Below are 27,281 nucleotides of genomic sequence, written 5' to 3' on the forward strand. Positions count from 1 at the left end.
CTCTGAAGCACCAGAGACCTGGGAGAAACATAAAAACACACCTCATACAGACCAAGTGACGACTCAACCCCAAGACAAGGATCAAACCTGACTATCAAAGACACTTTTCAAATTATGTTTATTTTAATGTTTATCTGTGTAGTCTTTCTTTAATGTTGTTGAATCTATCCCACCACTTCATTAGGGTAATAATCCATCCGGAAGAGGTTCCTAGTAATAAAATACTCACTGTCAACAAAACTGGTGATTACTACTCACCAAAAGAAACCCAAATCTCCCTGTTCACTAGAGTGGCACAAAAAACATGAACAGTTTTGGCTATGAAGCACGTACAGACTCACTATTAAAAAATCACAAGAGCCTTGTGGCAGTGTAGCAACCCCTGTCTTCATGGCTGAACATGTCAAGCTGCTCCTCTGTCCAACAAGACTTGGGGTGCTACTTTTATATGTAGGATGGTGTGCCCAAATGTTCTGAGAAGGTGGTTTTGTGAACTCTGAGGCAAGCCCACAGACGATGTGGATTTGAATTGAACCTGACCTACTAGAACAATTCTGCACATCTGCTTCGTCTAGCCAGGGAAATGCCTACTAAGAAGGGATAAATACAGAGAAGGGGAGAGGTTGGGGATGAATGTAAACGGCTTGAATATTATGGACTGTGCTCCAATATTTCATTTTGTTTTCGCTTCTTTCTGGCTCAGCTGAGTGAATATACATAACATGAATAAAAACAAGTGCCATTAGTAAATTGCATTTACCCATTTTATAACCTCAACTATTTACTCTGACTGACTTACTTCATTCTTAGCAGGGTTCCAGTTTCTCGATACACAGTTCTGTTTGAAGGATGAGGATGCATCAAGTGTGGATTTGACTGATGGCCACCATGGAGAAGAAGATGATGATGTGGCCTACCCCAGCTCAGGTGGGCTAGGATGGCTCATTCTAAGTTAATAACAAACAAACCACATTCGATACTGTGCTGGTCATAAATGTAAGGTGGACATAAAGTTGTTATGTTTTCAACATTAGCCGTTTTTATTCAAAGTAAAAAGGGGTTTGGATAAAGGCCTATTTGTCCCTATCCTAATGAGTGTCCCTGCCTATGAAACTGAAAATAAAGCAAGCTGACCTTGTGTCCAAAAGATATCGGAGCCTCACACTAATATACACAGTCAAAAGGTGCAAGGCAAATGTTGGTTTCCAACTCAACAAAATTGTGCACAAGTCCAAACATATAATTCAAACAAAGCACTCCTTGTGTCCAAGGGTTGATTCCTTCCCCCTGAACTATTTCAGGAAAACTGTTGAAAGCGTTTGGTTCCAACAAAGTTCTATTAAAGTCAATGAAAATGTCTTTCTCACACAATACTTCCCTCAGTTTAGCAAAGCAAATGTCTCTTCGATGACAAAGTCTGTTTAATTTCAACAGCTACTTCAAATAATAAAGTATCTCTTTCACACAATTGCCAAAAAAATATATGGTTTCCTGGTATACTCTCCTGCCAGGACCTTCTCAATTGAATCCCTAGATATCCTGGTGTACTCTCCGACCAGGCATCTCTCAATTTATCTTTTCCTTTCCTCTACCTTATGAATTCCTGGTGTACTCCCCTGCCAGGAATTGCCCCCTTCTGGTTTATTGTATGGTATTTTGTTATTTATATCGCGCTCTTTCCCCACTTGTGTGGCCTCAATGTGCTTTTTCCTTGGGTGGAACGCCCTTGGTGACCATAGTCGAAGTGCTCAGAGATACTAGGGGATTAGCTTAAATGCAAGTGTGTGCATGTTTGCCATTTTAAGGGCCTCATCACAAGTTGGGCGGTAACCCCTATTGGCGCCGGATCACTGGTTTGGCAGAACAGTTGGTTCCCATTCCCCATTGGGCCCATTCTGGAATTCCCCATTCCCCATTGGGCCCAATTTTTGCGCTATTACCGCCAGCGGTATTAGCGCCGGCGGTAATAGCGCCGAAAATCAGCAAAATCGCAGCGGATTTGCACCCAGCTCAGAGCTGGTGGTAAATCTACCAAGCCCATGATCTGGCGGACCCTTAAATGCAGCGGTAATAGTGCTACCGCCGCATTTAAGGGTTACCGCCAGACTTGTAATGAGGCCAGGGTGGCTGGCAAGGCTCGACTAAGCAGCCCAGTAGAGGTCCGACAAGTGGGTGGGTGCTCTTTGAGGTGTAGAGATAGATTGCTATTGTCAAGAGAGTCTATGTGAGGCCAGCTATACTGGGTTCCTTTCGGGGCTGGTCGCTGTATGCTAGTGGCAGCGGTGTTGGGGTACGTCAAGTGTTTCAGTCTGGTCGGCTATGTGTGAAACTAGGCCAGATGTGCTTAGCCGTAGACATGTTATATCGTGCATGGGTGTTTGGCCGTGTCTGCAGCCTGTGTCCACGCTAATGGTGTGAGCTATACGTACCGTAGGCTGCAAGATTGCTTATCTGTCGGGGTCCAGAATTGAGAGTCCTGTAGCGATGGGCCTAGGATTCATACTGTAGCCGGTATTCGAGTATAATAAGCAGAGACAGAGTCAAAACCTAGATTCGAGGATCCTGTACAGTGGGATAAAGGCCTATGTTTCACAGTGCCAAAGGTGTAAACGTATGGTGAACCTAGATCGAGGCAACACCTAGATTTGAGGAATTCTGTTAATGCCAGAGAGGCCCGGGAATCCCCCTGCAGTGTGATTAGTCATATAGTAAGCCAAGGAGGGGCTGCACCTATGTTGGGGATCCTCTATGGTGGGCAGGCGGCCCTGGTTTTGCAGTGCAGGAGGTCTCCATATATAACAAACAAAAGGAGGGGGCTACCCCTCGATTCGTGTAGGTGGAGGGGGGCCTAGACTTGAAAGGCTGCATGTTGCAGCCTGTCATATAGTAAGTATACGTAATGTAACAGTCATCTCTGGCTTGTTGTACCCATCTTGGGGAATAGGTTTATAGTGGGGGATTGCTAGTGTTGGGAGCTTCCCAGGATGAGTGTTGCAGGTTAACAGTGGCAGTGAATGGTTGATGATGTGCGTGTGCTAGCCAGGGCCACTTATCTCATTGTTAGTTGTCTCAAGTGGACTGGTGGGTGGGGTTTTGCGGTGAGTGTGATGCAAGTGTAACCACAACGAAGGCTACTGATTAGCTCGGGTGCTTGTTGGGTTGTAATGTTGTTGTGCGTGGGTTGATGGTGAATCAGGAAAGCCACAAGAAAGCTGCTGGCTTACCTGGAGTTCTAGTCGGCGGGCAGTGGTGTTAAGCGGTAAGCGGTGGAGTGTATTAGTGGAGTATTCACGGGGTGCAGTGACTTAGGAGAGTATTGGGAAAAGCCAGGTTTTAAGGGCCTTCCTGAATTTCAGGTGGTTTTCGATGTTGCGAATCGGTAAGGGGTTGGAATTCCAGGTGGTTGGCGCTTGTACGGAGAAAGAGGAGCCGCAGATCCCCTAGTGTACTCTCCCTGACGGGTATCTCTTTTCGAAAAGAGCTCACTGCCTGATGTGCATCTTTCACCAGGGCTTTTCTACAATGTTCACTTTCCTTTGAAATATAACACAGTTGCACTTCTTCACTACCTATTCCTTGTTGACTCAGGTACACTTGTCCAGCTTCCCCCTATGATATCCCACGTATCAGGGTCTGTCAAAGTTCGGTCTGTCAAAGTTCGGTCTGTCAACTTCTTTCTTAATGTCTTTTAGCATTAGGCAATGCTTGTTCCAAGTTTCCCCATATTGGCGTCTCGGATAAGGAGAATTGTACAACCTTTGCCCTTTAATTTCTTCTTTAGTCTCTCTTGGCTAATGGCAATGCGTGTTCCAAGCTCACCCAAATTGACATCTCAGATAAGGCGATTTGTACCACTTTTACCCTTGTCCTACAGTTCTATTTAATCAGTAATAATAATTCTGCAAGTGTTCATTAACTTGTTGGCATGTCCCGGGCCCCCAACTCCTCTTGGTTGACTCACCGGTGTAACATGCAGCAGCGGCGACGACATGCTTTCGTTGGGCAGGCTTCCTCTGCTAGGCATCGTCTCTTTTGGTTCCTGCATCGTCCTCTTACTCTTCAGCCGATGGAACCATTTCTACTCCACAAGACCGTGTCTCCCCTGGTCCTGCAGCAGCTGTCTTGCTTTGACCGGTCCCTCCCGGGCACCCGCTACACTCTACCAGAGTTCCTTTCCTCTGGCACAACATGCCTCCAGGTGATTGCCTGTGAAGGCTTTCTTCTTCCTGCAAGGCTCGTCTCCGTGAATCTGCCTCTGCGTTCACCTCCCGCTCCGCGTTTTCTGCAGACCTCCTCTCCTTAACTCAGCTCAAGGAGATTTTCAAGTTTAAATGTCTCGCACAGCTGATTGTGAACCTGACAACTAGATAATGCATTGTACTTGGTATTACGTTCATTCCCTATTGACTCCCTGTTCCTCTTCTTCATCTCAGTACTTGAGGCTTTCTGGGACTTGGAGTCCAAAGGAATTCTAGATTGTTTTATATGACATTGTTGGACATTTTTGTTTAAATAACAACCATCATAAACATTAGATGTTAAATGTGTTTTATAGGTATTATGCACATAGGAAGAATCAATGGGGTTTTCAGGGTTTTACCACTCAGGGGTTCTGAATAATGGTAACATGCCATCAGGGACTCTGGACTTAGGGGTTCCTCTTTACTGGAAAGGGAAGAATACCGCCTCTCTCCTGTGCAGTCATCAACACCCCACCTGCCCCCGACAGCCATCTCCTCCCATATGATCCACCCTCAGAATACCACTGCCAGGGTATGGATCAGGTAGCTGCTGCCTTCCGCTGTCCATGTGGTAGGAGACTCCAGGCTGGGGATCAGTGATGACTCTGCAGGATTCATCACAATAAAGTGCTGGCAATTGTCAGTAGGATGTCTCATTTCAGAAGGCAGCAAATGCTCTTGACAAGTTTTGTTTCGGGGAGTTTAACAAGTGTAACCATTCATGTAAATTGGGCTAGGTACAGTATTAAAGTGAATCAGGAGCGTGGGTTAGGACCTGAAGTCAAAAAACGTTTTTATGCTATGTAGTCAAATAACAACATGAGGGCAAGGATTATAGCTTTTGTCAATGTGGATAGATGTGTTCACAATGTGTAGACATAAAGTTTCAAGGAGAACTAACCAGGATTGTCTTTGGAGGAGTGGAGAGAGGTTTTATGAAAGAAATGTCGTTGCAGATCTCACAGCCATTCACTGGAACGTGTTTGTCTGATTTTATTTAAACATACCAAAGTCACAGTACATTTTCCCAAATGCAAAGTAACTAAACATTGCGGCATCCAACATATTTAGAAGCCACTCAATATTTAATGTTGCCTTTTTAATAAATGTGATGCCTGCTTGAATTAACCTTATGACAGTTGGTGCAGAGACATTATAATGCATTTCGTTTAAAAAATGTATCTGAAATATACAACTGGGTTTTAAACCACACCAGCAATTTGTAGAATAGTTGTCAGACCTTTTCTAACAAAAGCAATCTCCTCTATGGAAATTCCCCCAGTGAATGTTCCCGGTCTTTTATACGAGCGGAGTGATTGGCGGTCTACAGGCTTAAGTGGGAGAAGTATATACACAGACAAGCCTCTCTGTGTAACATGCTTAAAACCTGGGTGCAGATGCCTCGGTGTGGCTTAAACTTGATTGTTGAAGAATAGTCTTTGCTGGTGAATTGAAGAGGAGCTACAAGGTCAGAAATTGCTAATGCCTACCTGAATTTCCTGACCTGAACATTCTGCAGCAAGTTAATAGCCATGTGATTTCCTGCTTGCAAGAAAACATGTCTGGTGCAAGGTTCTTCTGGGAAGCCTCAAAAGACTTAGTGGTTCGCGATCTACTGCTTGGAGACCCTGGGTCTAGACGCTAGGAGCATAAACCACCATGTATGCTTTATAATTTTTGGGAAACACCACTCAGTTGAGCATACTGTAAGGGTAGTACACATTGATGGTTATCTGAGAAATCCATCATAGCATCAGAGAGGGTGCTGTATGCCAACTAAAAAGTTAGAATACTCAAAGTGTTGAATGGAAAATCTACAATACCTAAAATCTTAAAATCCACAATGCATAATAAATGACAAAAAAACGGACAGCAAAGAGTTCCATGAAGGAGAAGAGTGGTGATTCAGCCAGGAGCCAGTATTGTTAGGTGGGGGTAAGCAGGCTGAAGGTGCTTACTCACTGTGACCTCTGTTTATGAAGAAGATGGTTTGAAAATGAGTTCAGAACGAGAAGAGGCAAGGCAGGGAATTGGTAAACCACTGTATGTTTAAAAAAAGCCATTTGATTAAAAAATCATGTTTTTGCTCTTATGTAATGGATATCAGTTTTGTCATTTTAAGATTCAACTTTTTTTCCTTTTTCTGCCTTTTAACATTTCAACTTTTAATATAGGTAGATCAGTGCTATGCTTGTGGCATATACAGGAAACATCAAGCATTGTGGGGAACTCGAAGCAATGATGCACGTCACTCTTAACAGACACATGTCACTTTCAACAGATCTTTATTTTAATCAAAGAATGATCAGGGTTGAGGTTAGAGAGGTAATAAGGGAAACTTGACAACCAAAGACGGACCTCCAAATAAAACTGTGCAAGGATGGATTGAACTCAGGAATGATTCCTTAGAGCCCCAACTGCTCCCCTTGTGATCGAACATAAAATCCAAAACCTATTCCAACAAGTTCTCGCCCCTCTGTGGACAGACTCACTAGTCTACAAAGAAAGGTCCAGCTGGTGAGGGCACCATAAAAGTCTCAATCCTTTGCTTGATCAGTCTTTAGCCTTCCCGTTACCCTATACCAATAACACAAATGTTCCAAAGATATGGCCAAACCAGAAATTCAATACCTGCTCTTCAAAGCCCATCCCAAATCTAATGCAAACATAAACAAACATATTCCTTAGGTTTCTCATGGTGTTATAGCAGTCCCCACCATGACCTTGGATTTCAGATTTCACAGCACGTCCCTCCAGTAAATTCCGTCCTCTGTTTCCCCTTCAATCAGGGTTCTTTTTTCGTCCACCTCATTTGTATAAGGAGCACAGGATTCACACTAGGCCTCTCCCATAGACCTTAGGTTGCAACAATAATAACAAGCCTCACTCTTAAGCCTTTTGTTCTAGTACTCCCAATAGACCTCTTGTACAGGCCTTAGCTTCAGCATTCACAGCAGACCTCTCTTAGTCTTCGGGTCCTCCTGCTAGGGCCTAGAATCTCATTTTATGTTTCCCCTGGGGTCACAGGTGGAAAGCCCCAGGATTTGGCTTTCCATTTTTCCCTAGAAGTTAGAGGGGCTTCCTCCATGGCTTTCAGGTCTAATCAGCTTTCCCCCTCTACCTCCAGCGTTTCGAGGCTTGTACTGCCTTCTTAAAGGCAGCAGAACCCCTCCAGCAGCCCCCCTGATATCAAGGGAGCATATATGTCTGAATTCTGTGGGTCGAAGACACTGAATGACTTCACACAGCCCTCTTAAACCCATGAGGCTCTGATGCACTGGAGTCTGATTGGTTTAGGGTTCTTTGTCTTCCTCTCTGGGATTGGTTATACTAGGTGATGGTATTTCCTCTTGATATCTCTTTAGAGATTGGTTCTTGGTCTTGCTCAATAGGGTTGTTGATTTCTTTCACTCTAGTCTGTAACTGAAAGGATTGAAAGGCATCTGTGGGATGCAGGGGCACCTTGGACTTTGAAATTGGTAGCTCTGTAGTGCTCCACAGTCTCATTTAGTGGGTGAAGCATTTGCCTGACTTTGGGTGCTGGAGTACTTAATTGGTGAGCGCACCCATTGTTTTTCTTTTTCTTCTAGATTTCGGTATGTTTGAGACCCCTGGTGCATGTATGCCATCCTGTGCTCTATGTGCGAGGCAAGCACACCTTCTTACCCCAGTCGGTGATCTGACCCTTGCCATTCACCCTCCAGGCCAACATCCGTCAGCGCCCTGGTCAATCTCATCCTCTTTGTCTTGTTCCCTTCGTACCAGAGTTGCGGGTGTTACTTCAATTCACCACAGCATATATTGTGTATGTAGTGCGTCAGTCAGTCTCGCTCTCTCCCTTGCCCCCTCACTGCTGCTCTTCATGGAAGCCTTTATCAAATAAGCAATTCCTTAGTGGAATGTGTAACTGCTCAGTGTTTCTCCCAGAAAATTGGTTTTATTGTGGTTTCTGCCCTCCCATGTATTTTTATTACTTTAGTTGGTCTTCTGACCTGTAGGCAACATATTGCTTTTTAACATGTGCTTTTTGTCTGCTTGATTTTGCACATTTGTATAGTTGGTGTGACATATCCCATCTCTTTCCTTGGAGGCACTAGTTGTACATTTCACAAAGCACCAGCAGGTATTACGCAAGGCCTGTTGGGTCTGACAGTGCTGCCGGAAATGGTTGGAGCTTCTGTACAATGGCGGTTTGTTACTACCATGGCATAATCCCTTAACTATTTCTGCCAGATTTTGGGCCGCGTTATGAGTTTGGCGTTATTCCAGCAGTAAATCCACCAGAGTACCGACAAACTGAATTATTGTTACTACCACTTGGTCCGGCTGATTTGCAGCCGATTTTCAAGTGAGTGTAGGTTTAATTATTCTCGATTTATTGACGTCCATAGGCCTCCATGGGGATTATGGCAGAATTACCACCAACTGTAATTCCACCAGTTTTGCTGATTTTCATCGGTAAAGCAGCGGATTTACCTCCAGCTATTCATACGTCCCGTCCCCTTTCCTCCATTGTTGTGGGTATCCCCCAACATGGGGACAGTACCGGATACTTTGGCAGCAATAAATAAAGCTTCCCCATTAAATTTAGTATAGAACATGAAGGCGCGGCCTCGGGCGTGGGAATGCCCCACCGAGGTCCCGCACTCCGGCACCTCACCTCAGTCACTTTTTCCACACGGACCATGTCGGACCTGGCAGGCAGCACAGAGAATTTTTAGCTTTCTGTTTGCTCCCTGTGTGTTTTTTCAATAATTTCACTTCCCTTAGGTGCCACGCCTCCCTCGGCGCATGTCAGCCGCAGGAGGATTCACGAGATGTGCCTCATGCGACTGCTCCTTCCCAGCCTCAGACACCCATGTACTCTGTCTTGAGTGTTTGGGGCCTGACCACCGCTGGGACTCCTGTTCGGCCTGCAGTGCTCTTGGTCACAGGGCATTGAAAAATCGTTTGTCGCAGTGGAGGGAGATCTTCCACACTTGTCCCCCACCCCACCTTAAGGACTTTGTCTCCAGGATCTCTCGTCAAGACAACGTAGGCTCTCTGTTCAGCACGGCTCCTCAAAGCAGTAACTCCTTTCCCGGGGTTCCTCAGATTCAGGTTTTGGCAGGCCCAAAGCCTCTAAGGCTACAAGGTCCTAAACTGACGGGACCAGGGGCTCTTCCGGGTGCTCCGGGGACAGGCCTGAGGCCATCCAGGCTACCGGCCCCCAAGTTTAGGGGCTCAGGGACACTCAGAGGGGCGATCAGGTGCATCCTCTTCTTCTTTCCCAGGGATAAGCGATCTTTGAGTGCCACCTCCAAGAGTCTGTCCTCGGCTAGATCCAGCACTGCTACAGGCAGAGGTGCCGAGGGCATCCAGCCTACCAGAGATCGCTTCGAGGTCATGAGTCAGGGCGTTATGACTACTGGATGTCCAGCTGAGGGCTCAGCACCTACCAGAGAGATCTCTCAGGTCGTCGCCTCTGCTTCGGGTGCAAGACCCAAGCTGTATCCTCTCATGTCTGAGGCCTCTCTTGGCTCAGGGCCTTAGAGCCATCCCGCCCAGGGTGTGGTGCAAGTCTACAAAAAATTGCAGAGCGGCACATGGCAGAACCTGCCAGGAAGGTGCCCATGTTGGATCCAGCTCAGGGCCTGCCAGTGCTTTCGCCCATCGACTGGGCTTTGCAGGATGATCCCAGCCCACTTCCCTCTGGAAGCGGCAGCGGATCCTACAGTGCAGGTTGTTGGTCCCCCTCAGGGGTATATCTACCCATCACAGCCCTATGGCCACACGCACAAGGTGCCTCGGCACTTTTACCAGGAGCTTAGGCCAGTGCCTCGGTGGGCCGGGCCCCTAGGGACCCGGTGGCGTGAGGACTGCTTCTTCGAGCACTTCCTCTTCCTCATGCGTTCCTCTCGGACAAAGGGGCTCCTGAAGGATATTGTGACGAAGGAGGTCATCCCGCAGGTGGCGCTGCCCCGGCCCCCTCCTCTGGGTGGTACTCCTGTTCCTCCTAGGCTCCCGGTGCTGGTACCTCCACCGGGTCAGTCCCTACCGGTCATTCTGACCCCTCCACCTCCTCCTGTTCCACCAACGCTTCTCCCTCAACAACTGTTGGACCTGTCTGCGGCTCCGGACCTTGGGGGCCACCCGCCGGCACCTGTCTCCCAAGGCCGGAATTCCCCTTGGTGTGTGAAAAAGTGTGGGGTAGCGGGTGATAACGATTCCCAGGATGACAAGCCATATGCAACTGTTAAGGCCTTTCATGACTGCCTTCAGGGCCTGGCAGAGTTCTTGGGGTCCCTCTTCTTGAGGAAGCCCCCCAGGAGTCGGGTGTGCTAGAAGAGGTCTTGGGGAAACGCACCATGATCCGGTCTGGCACACCCTTCCAGAAGGATGTACTGCAGGTGGTGACAAAGGTCTGGACGAAGCCTAGGGCCAACACCCAGATGAACAATAAATTGGACATCAGGTGTAGGCTGACTGACGGGGAGCCAATCTTCCTTGCCTCCCACCCAAATCCCCATTCCTCTGGTGGCTACAGCCTTGTTGCGTTCTAAACCATTGTCTTCATTGTCTTCCTCCAGTTGCCTCGTCAAGGAAGACCAAGTCCTTGAGTCCTTGGGGAAAGAGGGGTTACTCCATCTCAGGACTGCATCTGCAGCAATGCCAATGCGGACACCGTCTTGGCTGTGGCTAACTAGAAGCTGTGGCGGTAGCTCAGGGAATTTCTGCCCGACCTCCCTTCGGCCAAGCAATCTTACTTCAAGGCTGGTTTGGCAGATGCCCGGGCCATTGCATAGGACCTCATGGAGTCTTCGCTAGCCCACATCGACACAGCCAGCAGAGGGCTGTGCCTTGGGGTCGTGATGAGAAGCATGGTGTGAATGCACGCCATGAAATGTTCATCTGATGTGCAGGCACAGATCCTGGATCTGCTCTTTGAGGGCGTGGACTATTTTCATTCGTCGGCAGATGAGGAGTTTACAAAGAAGAAAACCTCCACTTAAACCACCAAGTCCTTGGCCATCCTAACAAAACCAGGCCAGAAATCCTTCCCTCAGTCCCAAGGCAGGACTGAGTTCAAGCCCTGCGCTTTCTCCGGCTTCAAGGGGTAACGGGACCGCGGTAAACTGAGGCATGACGGGTCTCTCAGCAACAACAGGAGGAAGCAACACAGGATGTTGCTTGAGTTTTTCTGCTCCCCCTCCTCTGATGCCAAGAAGCATTGGCGTCAAGGTTGGGGAAAAAACAAAGAAATCCAATATGGATAGCCACGTCCCCTGCACACTTTCTAGATGGCCAAGATAGGCCTTTTGAACATTTTTTGTAACATTTTTTTGAAATGCAATATTGATAACTTTCAATCAATTCTGTAGAAAATGTCCATAAATGATTCAGTTGAAACTTTCTGTTTTATAAAAAAACAATTTTTGCTTTTTATTTGTCTTTTGGTGAGCCCAACGCGTTTCGAGTATAAAAAACTCTTCATCAGGAGCGGCATTTTTCAACAAATTAAAGTCTACAAAAGAAAATACATATGTACTTCAATTAGTTAGAACTTAAAGCAGTTTTTACACAATTTTGAAAAACATCATATCAAACTTTTAGATCAATTTTAACAGATAAATTGTTTACAAGGCAGTCAGCCTAGTCTATAGGGCAACATCCCATTTTTCAGTATTCATTTTAAATCCATCTCCCACAGGGCTACAAGCTATAGGATTTCGTCAGAAATCAACAATTAAGGTTGATATGTAAATGACCTAAGTCTAGTTTGGGCATATAGTTTCTTATTAAATTTCGAATGTGGGGTAATGTGCCTTATGTATCCATAGTTGTGGTACACAGAATTGGAGAACGTGGTATAATATTTTAAGCAATTGTGAGTATACGGAGGAAGTGATGAGAGAAACAGGCTAGGAGAGGTAGGTCAAATAGTAGCATTCGGAATGTAAAAAATGGCCAACCATCTTACCCAGGAACATATATTAGGCTCATGGAGTGGTCCAAGATTAGCAAAGCTGATCCAGGTGTCAAGCGGACACTATGTAGTGCATCTCATGGAAAGAAGACTTTGGTGAAGCCTTGATGGGTATGGATATCTAAATGGGATAATGGTATAAACAAGCGGTTATTAAATTAGCTGAGCGGAATAATAAGTGCAAACGAGAGGGTCCAGCCTCTAACTCAAAAGGAACTTACAAGTTCAGTATCCATCTGCGTCCAGGAGTAGTCCGAGTATGATCGGGAACCGCACCAGAGTGCTGTATTCACTCGGCGTCCCTGTTTATATATTGAAAAGAGGCTGTGAGGTCATCGCGCGCAAGGGCGTGCAACATCACGAAAAGCATGACGTCACCCGCGCGCGCCAAGACGTAAACAAACCAAGTAAATACGTTTTAGGGGACCGGGTTGGATTTGAGCCATAAAAGAATTATGAGTGCTAGGGATGGTCATGAAGTTGAACAGTATTTGTAAAGACTAGGTGATGTAAATCACGATCAGAAGGTATGTAAAAAAAGAAAGAGTTAGGCACATAACGAACAATTAAAAACAATGTTATTAGTCCCATAGATTATTGGGAGTGCTTTCTGGTGTTCGTCCAAATGGCCAAAAAATGTGTCTGGCAAGAGAATTATCAGAATGCAGACAGTTAAGATAAATCTAGAGAATGTCATTTACATGTCAATTTGAAAACAGAATATGTACACAAATCTCGAGATGCCAACAGTATAGATATCCTAGGTATACAGACTAGTTCCTGTAGGTATAATTTTTGTTTAGAAAATGGGGTAGCATATAATACACAATATCAGTCACAAATTTCACAATATTAGTCCCAAATTACAATTGTTGTGAGTTTACATGACATGAGTAAACTGTACATTTATATTACAAAAACCGGGTACAGTGATCCCTTGTCTAGACAAACAGGTGCTAAAAGAGAATATTCATTGATTCCAAGTGGAGTCATGGAATCAAGTTTGTTTATCCAAAAAAGTTCTCTTTGGGCCAGAACTTTTTGGGATAAACAAGCTTGATTCCATGACTCCACTTGGAATCAATGAAGATTACTATTTAGGACCGTTTTTGTAAATTACCCCTGTAATACTTTGAGCCCAAACATCTCATTCCATGATAGGAGCTCAAATATCAAATTTCAAGATTTGGCCTGACACTCCTTAAAACTTTATTCTCTTTTAGCACCTGTTTGTCTAGTCAAGGGATCACCTGTACCCGGTTTTTGTAATATAAATGTACAGTTTACACATGTCATGTAAACTCACAACAATTGTAATTTGGGACTAATATTGTGAAATTTGACACTGATATTGTGTATTATATGCTACCCCATTTTCTAAACAAAAATTATACCTACAGGTACTAGTCTGTATACCTAGGATAGCTATACTGTTGGCATCTCGAGATTTGTGTACATATTCTGTTTTCAAATTGACATGTAAATGACATTCTCTAGATTTATCTAAACTGTCTGCATTCTGATAATTCCCTTGCCAGACAAATGTTTTTGCCATTTAGACGAACACCAGAAAGCACACCCAATAATCTATGGGACTAATAACATTGTTTTTAATTGTTCGTTATGTGCCTAACTCTTTCTTTTTTTTACATACCTTCTGATCGTGATTTACATCACCTAGTCTTTACAAATACTGTTCAACTTCATGACCATCCCTAGCACTCATAATTCTTTTATGGCTCAAATCCAACCCGGTCCCCTAAAACGTATTTACTTGTTTTGTTTACATCTTGGCGCGCGCGCGCGGGTGACGTCACGCTTTTCATGACGTTGCACGCCCTTGCGCGCGATGACCTCACAGCCTCTTTTCAGTATATAAACAGGGACGCCGAGTGAATACATCACTCTGGTGCGGTTCCCGATCGTACTCGGACTACTCCTGGACGCACATGGATACTGAACTTGTAAGTTCCTTTTGAGTTAGAGGCTGGACCCTCTTGTTTGCACTTATTATTCCGCTCAGCTAATTTAATAACCGCTTGGTTATACCATTATCCCATTTAGATATCCATACCCATCAAGGCTTCACCAAAGTCTTCTTTCCATGAGATGCACTACATAGTGTCCGCTTGACACCTGGATCAGCTTTGCTAATCTTGGACCACTCCATGAGCCTAATATATGTTCCTGGGTAAGATGGTTGGCCATTTTTTACATTCCGAATGCTACTATTTGACCCACCTCTCCTAGCCTGTTTCTCTCATCACTTCCTCCGTATACTCACAGTTGCTTAAAATATTATACCACGTTCTCCAATTCTGTGTACCACAACTATGGATACATAAGGCTCATTACCCCACATTCGAAATTTAATAAGAAACTATATGCCCATACTAGACTTAGGTCATTTACATATCAACCTTAATTGTTGATTTTTGACAAAATCCTATAGCTTGTAGCCCTGTGGGAGATGGATTTAAAATGAGTATTGAAAAATGGGATGTTGCCCTATAGACTAGGCTGACTGCCTTGTAAACAATTTATCTGTTAAAATTGATCTAAAAGTTTGATATGTTTTTCAAAATTGTGTAAAAACTGCTTTAAGTTCTAACTAATTGAAGTATATATGTATTTTCTTTTGTAGACTTTAATTTGTTGAAAAATGCTGCCACTGATGAAGAGTTTTTTATACTCGAAACGCGTTGGGCTCACCAAAAGACAAATAAAAAGCAAAAATTGTTTTGTATAAAAGTTTCAACTGAATCATTTATGGACATTTTCTACAGAATTGATTGAAAGTTATCAATATTGCATTTAAACATTTTTTTACAAAAAATGTTCAAAGGGCCTATCTTGGCCGTCTAAAAAGTGTGCAAGGGACGTGGCTATCCATATTGGATTTCTTCTTTTGTTTTTTGTATATAACCAGCCTAGGTACCAAGGCTGTGTCTTTCTCCCCCGCACCTCAAATTATTTACTAAAGATTACCATTCTGTTTAAACCTAACTAAATTACATTCAAATTGGTGTGCAAGTGTACTTACCTGTGTTGGTTGTCAAGGTTGGGGAACACAGCTCCTCTGTGGGGGCCGTTTGGCTCTGTTCCAGGACACCTGGAAGCATCTTTTTAGCAGCCCATTTATACTATCCGTAGTCTCCACAGGCTTCAGTCTTCCTCTCCCTTTTGCCTCTACCATCCTCTCCTCCTCTTCGTCAGATCTGGTCCCACATCAAATGTTTCTGTGGTTCACAATTATGGTTGTACCACTTTCAGTACAAAGTGCTGCCTTTTGGCCTGAACTTGTCCCCTCATGTCTTCATGAAGTTGAGGAACGCAGTGGTGGGTCTTCTGCACTTGGAGGTCTATGATATTTACCCTTATTTGAATAACTGGCTGGTGAGGTCGTGGTCGCCGAAAGGGGCGGCCCACTCCTGCTAGAGATTGGCAGATATCTTCGTCAGCTTGGGTTTTCCCTTAACCAGAGGAAATCAGTTATGCCTGTCTCAGGAACTGGTCTTCCTCTGGGTGCGTTGGAACACTACTGTGCAGCAGGTGTTCCCCACGCCTGAGAGGCTTATTTCCCTCCCCTAGGCGGTGGGACACTTTCTGGCCAACTCGACCACCTCAGCATGGTGGTTTCAGCACATTCTGGGTCAGATGTCCTCCTGTGTGCTCACTGTACAGCATGCTTGCCTAAAGATGTGGCGCCTCCAGCTCCACCTGGCAGCCAATTGGAATCAGCAGACAGTGTCTCAGTTGGAGAGGGTCCCAATACCACCTCTCCTGCTGCCCGATCTCGGCTGGTGGCTGATGGAGGGCAATGTCTCAGTGGGAGCCCCCTTCACTCATCCAGAGCCTACCCTGGTGGTGATGACGCACTCCTCCCTCTCGGGTTGGGGGGCTACTCTGGATGGCTATGTGATGCATGGATCATGGTCCATGACAGAAGCCCTCTTGCATATCAGTCTGCTCGAGGTCAAGGCATTGGGCCTGGCCCTCAAGGCGTTCTTACCCCTCATCAGGATCAAGTCTGTTCTGGTCAGGACGGACAATTCAACTACAATGTTTTACCTGAACAAGCCGGGTGGCACCTGTACCTGTCACCTCTGCATGGAGGTGGTTTCGAACTGGGAATGGGCCCTGATGGAGGGGATTTGGATTTCAGTGGTCTAACTCCCGGGGGACAGCAATGCAGAAGTGGACCAGTTGAGTCGCTTGGGGTTCAACACCTACTAGTGGGAATTTGCACAACGACTCCATGTTGCCCCTGTTCCAGCGTTGGGGGGGGGGGGGGTTTGCTTCATGGGCAGGTCAGGGGTCACTGGGAGACGCCTTCAGATCTGTTGGCACGGCTGCAGGTGTTATGCGTTCCCGCCCACCCCTCTGCTCCAATGAACACTCTGCATGTTCTGGGCCTCAGTGGGTTGCAGCCTCATCCTAGTTGCTCCCCACTGGCCTTCGGCACTCTAGTTTTCGGATCTGCTGCAGTTGTGCTCCCAGGGTCTCATCCATCTTGCAATCCCCAGCAGGGGCTGCCTTGTGCAGCAGGGCGGGGCAGTGGAACATCCGGACTTTGCCAAACTGCCCTGGCGACCCGGTTCCTGATCAGCTGAGGCTTCAGCATGCTCAAATTTCAGATGAAAACTGGGACATCATTCAGCAGGCTAGGAGGCCCTTGACTCGGTCCGAGTATAAGAGCAAATGGACTAGGGTCTGCCATTGGGCTCGCAACAAGGGTCTGGACCCTGTCACCTGCCCTCTGGATGACGTACTGGCTTTTTCAGCACATTTGGCTCATTCTGGAGTTCAGGTGGATACTTGCTGCACGTATTTGCCAGCCATCTGGGCTTACAAGAATTCCCCTAACCATGTGTTTTCGGCAGCCAACCTGGTGGTTAAGGCCCTCCTTAAGGGGTTGTCTAGGCTTTTTCCTCTGGTGCATAGGCCGCATCCGGTCTGGGACCTCATTGTGGTTCTGTCAGCTCTGCAGCGCAAGCCTTTCGAGCCGATGACCTCTGTGGACATCTGCTTGGTGACGCTAAAGAATGTTTTATTGGTGGCTCTCACCTCTGCGTGCAGGGTCAGTGAGCTGCAGTCTTCGTCTTTAGGCGAACCCTTCACCACGTTTCACAGCGACACTGTCATCTTGCACACTCACCCAAACTTCTTGTCCAAGGTGGTCTCTCCTTTCCATCTGAATCAAGAGATCTGCTTGCCGGTTTTCTTCAGTCTGAGGCAGAGAGGGCACTACATTCCTTGGAACTCAATAGGGTTCTCAAGTTTTAGCTCTCTTGGGTGAAATTCTTCAGGAAGTCCTAGGCATTGTTGGTGACTTTTTGGGGGCTCCACCCCCGGCTTCAGGCTTCGACGGTTTCTATCGCCCGTTGGATGGTTCAGGTCATTTTGGAGGTGTACACGTCCATGGGTAAACCTGTTTCTGCTGAGATTCTGCTGGGATTCATGCCCATGCAGTTAGAGCTAAGGCCACAGCCGTCACATTTCAGAGACATGCTTCTTGGGATGTTATCAGCAAAGTAACTACTTGGACTACTCTGGCCTGCTGTAAGTACTACTCATTGAATACCATCTCCAGGCGCGATGCAGAGTTTGGTCAGGCAGTCCTGAAGAACCTTTTAGCTTCATCCTAGATTTGAGGCAGGTTGTCACAGCTCCACCTTGTGTTCTTATTTCGGTGGAATCACCCACATGGATGGACCAAAAGGGACGGGACATATGAGTAATTAAAGTTACTCACCGTCAATGTTCCCGCTAAGTTGTGCGCATGTGCGCCTGCCCAGCTTCCTACTGGGTGCCGCTCAGAAGAATTTTAGCAGCGCACACAGACAATTCCCACCTATTCAAATAAGATTTAATAAGGCACAAGTCACAGCAGGTCCCTAATATTCCTTTCTCTCAAAATGAAGCTAAATTATACTAACTATTCTTGATTTTCTAGTGTAACCTATTGACATTGTCCTACTATGCAAGCTTAAACTTAAAAACCGAAAAACTCTAAAAATAGAATACACCCACACAAGGTTAAAAACGAATATGAAAAAATGGCTCCATGAACAGTACATATAACTAAGATATGCCTTCATACATTAACTACATTTTCTTCCCATCGAGGATGCTATTTTTGACTCTACCACACATATACCGTATGACTCGAACTCCGCCCCAGGCCACATTCAGATATTACCAGACAACCTTGACTCTGCGTAACTTAGCTCAGCAAAAGGTTACCAGACTTAGATACAAGACTTGGTTTATGTTATAATATGAATGACGTTCAAGCACAAGAATTTGTTACTCATGGTGCCTAAGTAAAAGCATTACCCACATTAGGTCACTTTGGTGCCAGTTCAAATATCGGGTACTGACTGAGTAAGCAGGCTATTAGGATATTTAACCTCATCCCATGCTTCCTATTCTTTGTACATAAGTCACACAAGCACTTTGAAGAGCCCCCGCTTGCAAGTTAATGCATCATAAAACTAAAATATTAATTTGCCCTCTAAGGATTTTGAGTAGGCAAATGTCATGCTCGGTGTCTCCTACATTAGCATTGCTAACATTACCCTATGAGTGGAGAGCAACATTGCAATATCTTTTACTTGGCCTGTAAGGGATATTTGGTAGGGACTATTCATTTATAAAATTATTTATATATAAAATTAGGGCAACAATATTCCGATAACTAGAATGCTTTTCACACAATCTGCAACCTTTCAAAATGTTCAGAGTTCCATGGGGCATTGACCTTAACACATTATATGTTAACTCTCTGCTATACAGAAATGGTTTCACTGAGCACTTGTCGAAACCTACTGAACAATTGAAAGGTGGGGTATGTTGCAAACAGTCTTGTATGCACTTCATAGTAATTGTGCACATGCAGATTTATGACATTTTTTTAAATTGCACATATCATCATCATGAGGCTTTAAATTGGATTTGCTTGCAAAGTGTTGTGAGTATGCAAATATCCCACTTAGAGTTTTACTTCTACAACCCCTCACTTTTTACAGAGCCCTGGTAACTAATATTGGAGGCTAGCACAGGAGCCCAGGAGGGGAATGGGTGGACGGGAACAGGAGAATACTCCTTCAGGTGAAGAACAAATCAGCAACTTTCAATAAACAAATTGCATGTTTTGACAGTACCGTACAGTGAAGGAAAAGTGTTTGTTTGCTCAAGGCTAGGAAACCATAGTAATAGCCTAGTAAAGGGCACCTTCTATTTGTTTGTATGCTCAGCTGCTGGGGACTTTTCAATATATTCATGAGGTTGCATTTATTGCTTCTAGCATCCCCATGCATCTTCAACTAACAGTGAATTTCAGGAGAGGGGTCCCTAGTTAAAGAAGAAGGTACTCAATATGTTGTAACTGTGAGCATTGCTGCTATTGACTTAAAGGGCAAATATATGTGATTTTCTTCAACAGGCCACCAGAAGAAACCTTGTATTTGTCTAGGATGTGGTGATCAAGGGTGGGCAAAACTATAGGCTGTATTATGTGCCCTATAATTTCACTTCCTATGTCAGGGTTACAATCAGGGTTCCAATATGATTACACTCCATACTCTGGATATTTCATGCTTATTAAAATATGTTTGTTCCCCCTTAAAATGCCTCTTGACATCGGCAGTAATATTATTCGAGTTCCTACTAATGACACTGCTCTGCTGGTCACTGATTCGAAAAGAGATCAGTGGAACTTTGTTGGTAGAAGCAGGGGGTAGATTCCTATATGTTCATGGTTTCCCATTTTTGTTGGGTACATTGCCCTGTTTTTTAGTAAAATAGTGTATGCCTCCTAGTTGGAAGGCTGGTTTTGAGCAAATGTCACAACTCGCAGAACAACATAATGTGGGTAGTAAGCAGAGGCCCAGGATTTCAGATCATCCTATTCTGTGGTGCAGTTATTCTGATGCAATTATCATCCTTACATAAATTATGAGAGGCATTTTCTCCTGGCCTTTGAATTACTCATTAAAGTGGCACATGAACTCCTATTGGAATGTTTTCTGACAACATTCCTTTCAGTTGCAAGTATTCCATTTGCAAAAATTTGCATAATGTCTGAATTTTTTGACAACCACATCAGTGATTAGTGATACTTGTTTTTTGTAATAAGCATGAGTTATTTCACATTGGCATTAAACACTTTCTGCATTGTCTCTGAGAAGTGTTGACACATGAATAGCCACAACTAAACCTATTTTTTATCCTGAGCATACAAAGCTTTTCTGTGCATACACGTTTTTCTCTCTGCGCAGGAGTACATTTGGTAGGTACTATGGCATATCTTGAAGTCTTGGACTGGTTGATGAGCACTCCTTATAATCACATAAAATATATGATTTTTTTACCTATATTTTTGGAAAAAATGTTGCAAGATGCTCCTTTTACAGGAGTTTGTAAATAATTGATTTCCTTCTAAACTCTTCGGATATGGCATCTCACTAACTACGCATGCTCACAAAGTGGCTTACATCGTTATTCAGTTGCGCACATGGAAAATAATGTGCCCATGAAGGCTAATCATTTTCGCACTTAGGGAAAAATAATTGGAGGGAACATTGCAGTCACCGTAGTGACTAGAGCACTCCTAGTCCATAGTCCCCTTTCCCCCATGCGTCCCACCTGCCTTCCCCTGCTATGATGCCAATGGCTAATATGTAATAAGTGTAGCCAGGTATCTAAGTATCCGATGTGTTCAAAGGGGACTGAGGTGAGGTATCAGAGGGCAAGGCTTCGGCGGGGCGTTCACACGCCCGAGGCCATGCCGCTGCACGCTATACTAAATTTAAAGGGAAAACGAAATATTTCGCTGCCAAAGGTTCCGGTACCGTCCCATGTTAGGGGACGCCCACAAGGATGGAGGAAAGGGGATTATGGACTGTGAGTACTCTAGTCACTACAGTGAGTAATCTTAATTTTTTGCTGTATGTAAATCCTCCAAGTCAAAGCCGAAATTGTAGTACGGTGGTGCCGTTCTACAGCGGTAATGGAATTACTACTCCAGTACCACTGTTTTTTGTTGCACTTCCATACTTGTAATAAGGCCCTTTATTTAAGTCTCGCTGTTTCTTTTAATTTTACTGCATGGTGTTACCTAATTTAATGGAGGAGCTTAGTGCATTAAAATCAACTTTATTTGCTATTCCTCAACGTATTTACGACAAACCTGTTGATAATTCTATCCTTAATCCTATGACCTCTTTGAGGATTATACCAACATCTAAATTGTACCCCTCCACTCACAGTCTTTGACCCCCAGGCTGTTACAAAAACCTGTTCCATCTCATGACCAATGTCTTGATGGTTTTATAATTAATTTGTGTTCTGCAGAAGCCCATGATATTTCTCTTCATGATTTTATCCTGGACTACAACTGTAATTTACTGTTTCTCACTGAAACTTGTTTTAATTGACCTTCTGTTTCTTCTAAAAATACCAGTGTGCTCTCTGGCTATTTGCTCATGTGTTTGATAGACTCTGGAAAATAGGTGGTGGGTTGGCTATTATTTATAAAACCCTTTTGCAAGTTCTTGTGAGCTTTTGCACTACAAATTAAGTCTGTCCCCTACTGAGGTTGCTTATTGCGTTACTTTATGGTGTACCCCATTACCTCTAAAAATGTTTGTTGAGCATCTAGATTACCTCCTATTGTTGATTTTCTATCACTTCAAACAAATGTTTGATCCTTGGGGATTTCAACATCTGATGATTTTTCCAATCCCCATACTTCCTCTCTGATGAACTGCCTAGGGTGTGTTTGTTTTTCCCATCTTAACTCCTACCCATTCTAAAAGTCCCCGGCTTGATTGGATCCTGACTAAAAATATTGACTGTAATTTGGGTAACACTATTGAACTTGATTGGACTGATCCCAAAAGCCTGAATTTCTTTTTGGGTCTTAATGACTATGAATCCAAGTTCTAATGTGATTTGCAAACAAGCTCAGCGGTTTTCACCTCATAAACCCAACACATTTCTCCCTATTATTCACACTGTTTTTGATTCCGCACAACTTGATGGTGATCTCCACCACCAACCAGCAGTCTTCAATACGTTTTTTTCGGAGACTGTTGATCTACTAGACCCTTTTAATTCCTTCAACAGTGGCTCTAATTTCAAAGGGTATCCCTGGTATACCTCTGACCTGTGTGAATTATGTTCACAAGTGAGGAAGAGCTGGCACAAATGGCAGTCAAATAAGTCTTCTATCCTCTTTAAGAAAGGAGTATGCATCTAAAATATGTGCCAAAAAGTATGCCTTCTCAGAAAGAATTAGATTGGCCAGGAAAATCCAAACTTTCCCTTTTTCTGAAAACAACTTTATACCTAGACCGTCTAAACTGGTTTCTGATTAATGGTTGCAAGAAATTCTTATGGATTCGAAGATCAGCCAAATTCATACATCTGAACATGTGTCTCAATCCCTGTTAGTGGCATTTTCCCCCCCATCAATTCAGTCAATACCTCTGAATTGGAATTCCCCCATTTCCCTTGGATTCTTATGATCTTTAGTTGTGTCTATGCACCCTACGCGTTGTCCAGGCAACCCCTGCCCCCTAACGATGATCCAAGCCTCGCATGAGGCTAGTCTTCCATTTCGGGGAAGTTTGCTAATACATCTTTTGTCTGGTTCGATTCCACCATGCATTGAAACGATCTTGGATCATGCTGTTGCTCAAAAATGCCACTTTGGATCCAGATTTACCAGGATGTTATTGTACTATCGCTAAAAGGTTGTGGTCTCTCAACTACAAGATTTTGTTGAGTTTAATAACTTGCTTAGGACACAGAAATTCGGTTTTCAGCCATTTCATGGAACTGAGACCTCTCTGCTTGATAAAAATGATGTATCCTTATTGAACATGCTATATTTATCTGCAGCCTTTGACACTCTGGAACATCACATTTTGCTTCAGGCTTACTTCTGTGGCCAGAGTGTCTGGCCAGCCGTCTGTTGGTTTTCCTCTTTTATCATGGACTAGCTGGGGTAGCCGGCGTTGCCCGTGTCCTGATCAAATGGTGTCTCATGTGCCCTGGAGGATGTTGCTCTTGTTGCCAAGTCTTGCTTCAGTTTGCTCTGGCATCTCATTTGCCCTGGAGGAGGTTGCTCTTGTCCTTTGGTCAGCCAGTCATGCTGCTGTTTGTCGTCGTGTTTCAGAAGCTCTTGATATTTATTTTCGCTTTGCATCAGATGAAGCCTTTCCAAGTGATTTTCGTTTTTTCTGTGCGGCATGTTTCAGTCACTCAATGGCTTCAGCACATTTGAGAACATGTCCAAGAAAAATTGATTGTGCTCTGTTCTCATAAATGAACTTAAGTAAACTGTAACCTTGCCATTTCCCATATTTGGAGTGGCGTGATAAACATTTTACATGTTTTATTCCCTTTAAAAATGCTTTAATAAACACTTTCAAACTGTATACAGTAGTAATACATTTCAAAGGAATAACCAACTCGTTGAACATTTTGCTTCATACACTTTTCCAAATTTTGCCTCCTTCTAGCACCTACTGTAGTGAATCGGGGTGATCATCAGTAAATGAGGGTGTCTACGGAGTGAATTCTTTGCATCCAAACATAGACTACAATCTTGCCCCAGACAAATGAGGAATCCATGCAAAATTTGGTAGCTGTGGGTTCAGCAGTGTGGATTTGTATAGCCGGACAAACATACACACATGCATACATTCAGCTTTATATATTAGATACAATATTGTCTTTTGATGGATAATATCTCCACAACATTTTTTTGTCCAATTCTAAATATTGTGTCCCTCAAGGTTCGGCTCTCTACGCTACTTCTTAATTTGTATGTTCAGCGTTTCATGAACTTCTTGCCAGTATGAATATCGCCTTTCATTGTTATGCTGATAATACCCAGATTTCTTTTAAGCTTAATGGGAATTCTATGTTCGACAATACTATGTTGTCTAATATTCTGTCCCAGGTACATTCTAGCTTCCTATTATTTAAGCCTATTTAGGATGATTTGTCCATTTCTTTGTCCAGACCACTTGGCGGTCATTGCATGTGCCATAATTGGTTCGAAACTGACTACTGCAATTACGTTTATGTTGGTCTTTCCAAATCTTCCTATCCTAAATTTCAGATGCTTCAAAATAACACTTTAAGAACTGCTTTCAACCTCCTGTCTCATGCATATATCATTCCAGCCCTGCATCATCTACATTGGCTTTCCTGTATTGGCTAGGATTTCGTTTAGGGTCTTTACACTTGTCCATAAGTGCATTTATGAGAAAGCTCCTAATTATCTTGTGGAAAAATTAATCTGCAGTCATAAGAATCGACATCACTGGCAATCCTCAGCTATGCTTCTATCTCTTCCCAAAAATAAGATGCAACTTTCTAGCGGTCACACTTTTTCTCTGCTAGGTTCCGGACTTTGGAACAAGCTTCCCTCATCTTTTAGGGTTAAATCTAAATTAAGTACATTTCTGAAAGCTTTAAAAACATATATTTTCTCTCTTCACTTGTCAGGCTAATCTTGTTGACTTTTTTTCGATTGTTTTCAACAATACTGCCGTCATGCCTCAGGGTTTGAGCTCTTTGTAAATGTACATAAACATGAACATAAAGGTGATCATTTCTCAACAATGTAATGAATCAAGCTGTTTGTCCATGATGGTTAGGTGGCAATAGAGTATGATACCCACCTTCTTCTCTTTACTTCTTTTTTTGAAACAATATTTTAGTGAGGGATTTTTTTGTTTCCCTGGGAAAATATGCATCAATAAAACATGATTAAAGTCGATCATGCAGGAGTAACTACTGTTGCAACCAACCAGTATACACAGCAATTGCATTGGACTTCCCCTAGTTCAGGGGTAGCCAACCTGTCACCCTCTAGATATTTTGGCCTACAACTCCATGATCCTTCACCACAGACCAGGGTGGGTGGAGCTGATGGGAGCTGTGTAGGCCAAAATATCTGGAGCAGAGTTGGTTTAAATAGATTGGGGTAAAAGAGGGTAAGACACAGGAACCCACAAATCAAGCAATAATTTACAAAAGGCAATCCAGAGCAGCACTGTTTCAATTGGTATAGCATATTCAGGTTGGTCAAATAATTGCTGGTATTCACCCGAGGCCTGTTTGAACCCTGCTTCCTGGTCCTGTTTCCTCTAGTCGTTTGAGAAATCTTAAACACTAAGTCTGTCAGTGTTTTTCTAGTTGTTGTGACAAAGTCCCCTAGTAGATGATGGGCACCTTGTCACCCGCACTTTGCCTTAAGCAAGGCAGAGGAACATCACATGAGGCCCGTTAAAGGGCACTACTCTCCTCTTATAGATGACAGTCCCCAGCTGCTAAAATAAGGTCCTCCCTATGCCCAAAAAGGAGCACTTCATGTATTCTTGGAGTAAGGGAAGATTATGAACACTGGAAGCGAGTGAAAGAATTTAGCAAAGAAAATGGATCTCGCTCTTGCAGTTAGTAAACAGCCGTCAGAAGCACATTACATTTTTCGTCAGCACTCTCTCGGCGAGCATGCTCAGACATCAGAGGCACTTCCATTTTCTAGTGGCACTCGCTCAGTGAGACAGCAGAGACAAGTGCACATGATGTTTGCCTGCAATGGTTGCACAGCGTGTCCACTGCAGAAACATGTGTTTCTGTGCAGCATGAGCACAAGGAGCTCCTACAAGACGTTTTTCAGAAAAAGTGCAGTCCATTAAAAATGCTTTAATTCTGTTAACCTTCTAGTAAACCCACCACAGATCATGGCACAGACTCCGTAATCTCTCTATATTAGGGGGAAGCCATGAGGACCCCGAGGCAGTGCAGGACAGATAAAAGAAATAAAAAATAGCGGGTCAGCCTATTAAAGGCTCACTAAGTACCAAAGATCCAAAGCACAAACTTATGGAACAATTAAGTGCAGTCAAAGAGAAGTCCACTTTTAGGAAAGATTTGCTTTTTTCAGATTTCTCTCAATTTACATCAATGGAATGCCCCAATGTTGTGCTGTGATTTGATTCCTCTCCTTACCTTTAGAGGTAAGTAAAGCCTTTTTGCTTTACTTCCCTTGCGTAGCTCATCTGTTTTATAGCGTATGCTCAGTCCCTAAGGCTAGAGTGCAGGGGGACTTTACCTCCCTTTGTGAGATTCCATGTTGTTTTTATGCAGCACACATCACATGACATTGTGGTGCTTTAGGGGCAATGTGTATGCCTTTTCCTTTTACAAGCATGTCTGTCACCTGTATGTGTCCAAGATGGGCTTTTGGCAGCAGATATTTTTCTAGTGTATTTTTAGTTTTTCTCGTATGTACTTTTATTTTTTAACTACATGATGACATTTACAGTACCAAATACTCACAATGAAGGTCCCATGCATTTTTTGCCCTGTCCTTTGGCCATTTTTTCCTTTGGCCTTCTCCCTGCCCTCGCAGGTCAGGAATTGCAATAGGAAGTGAGCCCTTCCCCAGGCAAAACCTCAGGTTGTCTGGGCAATGCAGCAGTGTGAGCTTCTGGCCAGATGTGGGGTCTATGACTGTCTAGTCCCAATCCACACTCCAGCCAGGGGTGTTTCTGTTGCTGGGCAGATGTGGGTCAAGAATGTGTTAATGATTAGACAGCCCTTGCCTGTTTGAATGGTGCAGATATTTACCTTTAGTGGGCTGGAGGCGACCCTGGCTCGAATTTGAGATGATAGATGGAGTCCTTTGGCCATTGTTCAGGTTGCCATTTGAAGTCAAGACCCTTAAAACAAGTTGCAGCCAGCTGAAGACTGGAGGACAACCTTTGACGATTTTACAGCATTGTCTCCTGCCAGGTCCCTGTGAAGCCCTGTCTTTCTGGATCGATCTCCTGTAGACTATCATTGGTGCTTCGGCCATTGGCTAGTAGGACCCACCAGTCCGGGCCCCTGCCTGAAAGCCCTATCTCCAGAAGCCTTTGGAAGCTGAGATGCTGTGGGCTAACCAACTTCATCCAGGGCATTAACTGTGCACCGCTCCCAGTTCTGAGTTTCAGCTTACAACTTCACAGGTTGCCAGATTGTGTCCAAGACCAGTCCTCCTGCAGCTG

At 44.2% G+C, this 27,281-nt stretch overlaps 1 protein-coding gene across 4 annotated transcripts in view; it reads left to right on the plus strand.

Moving 5' to 3' along the window:
* LOC138510525 (zinc finger protein 813-like) overlaps positions 1 to 27,281 on the plus strand; it is a 304,868-nt gene that overhangs the window by 191,064 nt on the left and 86,523 nt on the right. For 2 of the 4 annotated variants that reach the window (XM_069626241.1, XM_069626244.1), the window contains exon 5: positions 811 to 927. The exons of 1 other annotated variant lie outside the window; for it this stretch is intronic. In XM_069626241.1, coding sequence (XP_069482342.1) covers positions 811 to 927 — 117 coding nt within the window. The remainder of the gene's footprint in view (positions 1 to 810; positions 928 to 27,281) is intronic. One more of the 4 variants, XM_069626242.1, reaches the window with a different exon arrangement.

This window comes from Ambystoma mexicanum, chromosome 6p (genome assembly GCF_040938575.1).
Source record: "Ambystoma mexicanum isolate Mex_15411 chromosome 6p, UKY_AmexF1_1, whole genome shotgun sequence".
In the NCBI taxonomy this organism is placed as follows: domain Eukaryota; kingdom Metazoa; phylum Chordata; class Amphibia; order Caudata; family Ambystomatidae; genus Ambystoma; species Ambystoma mexicanum.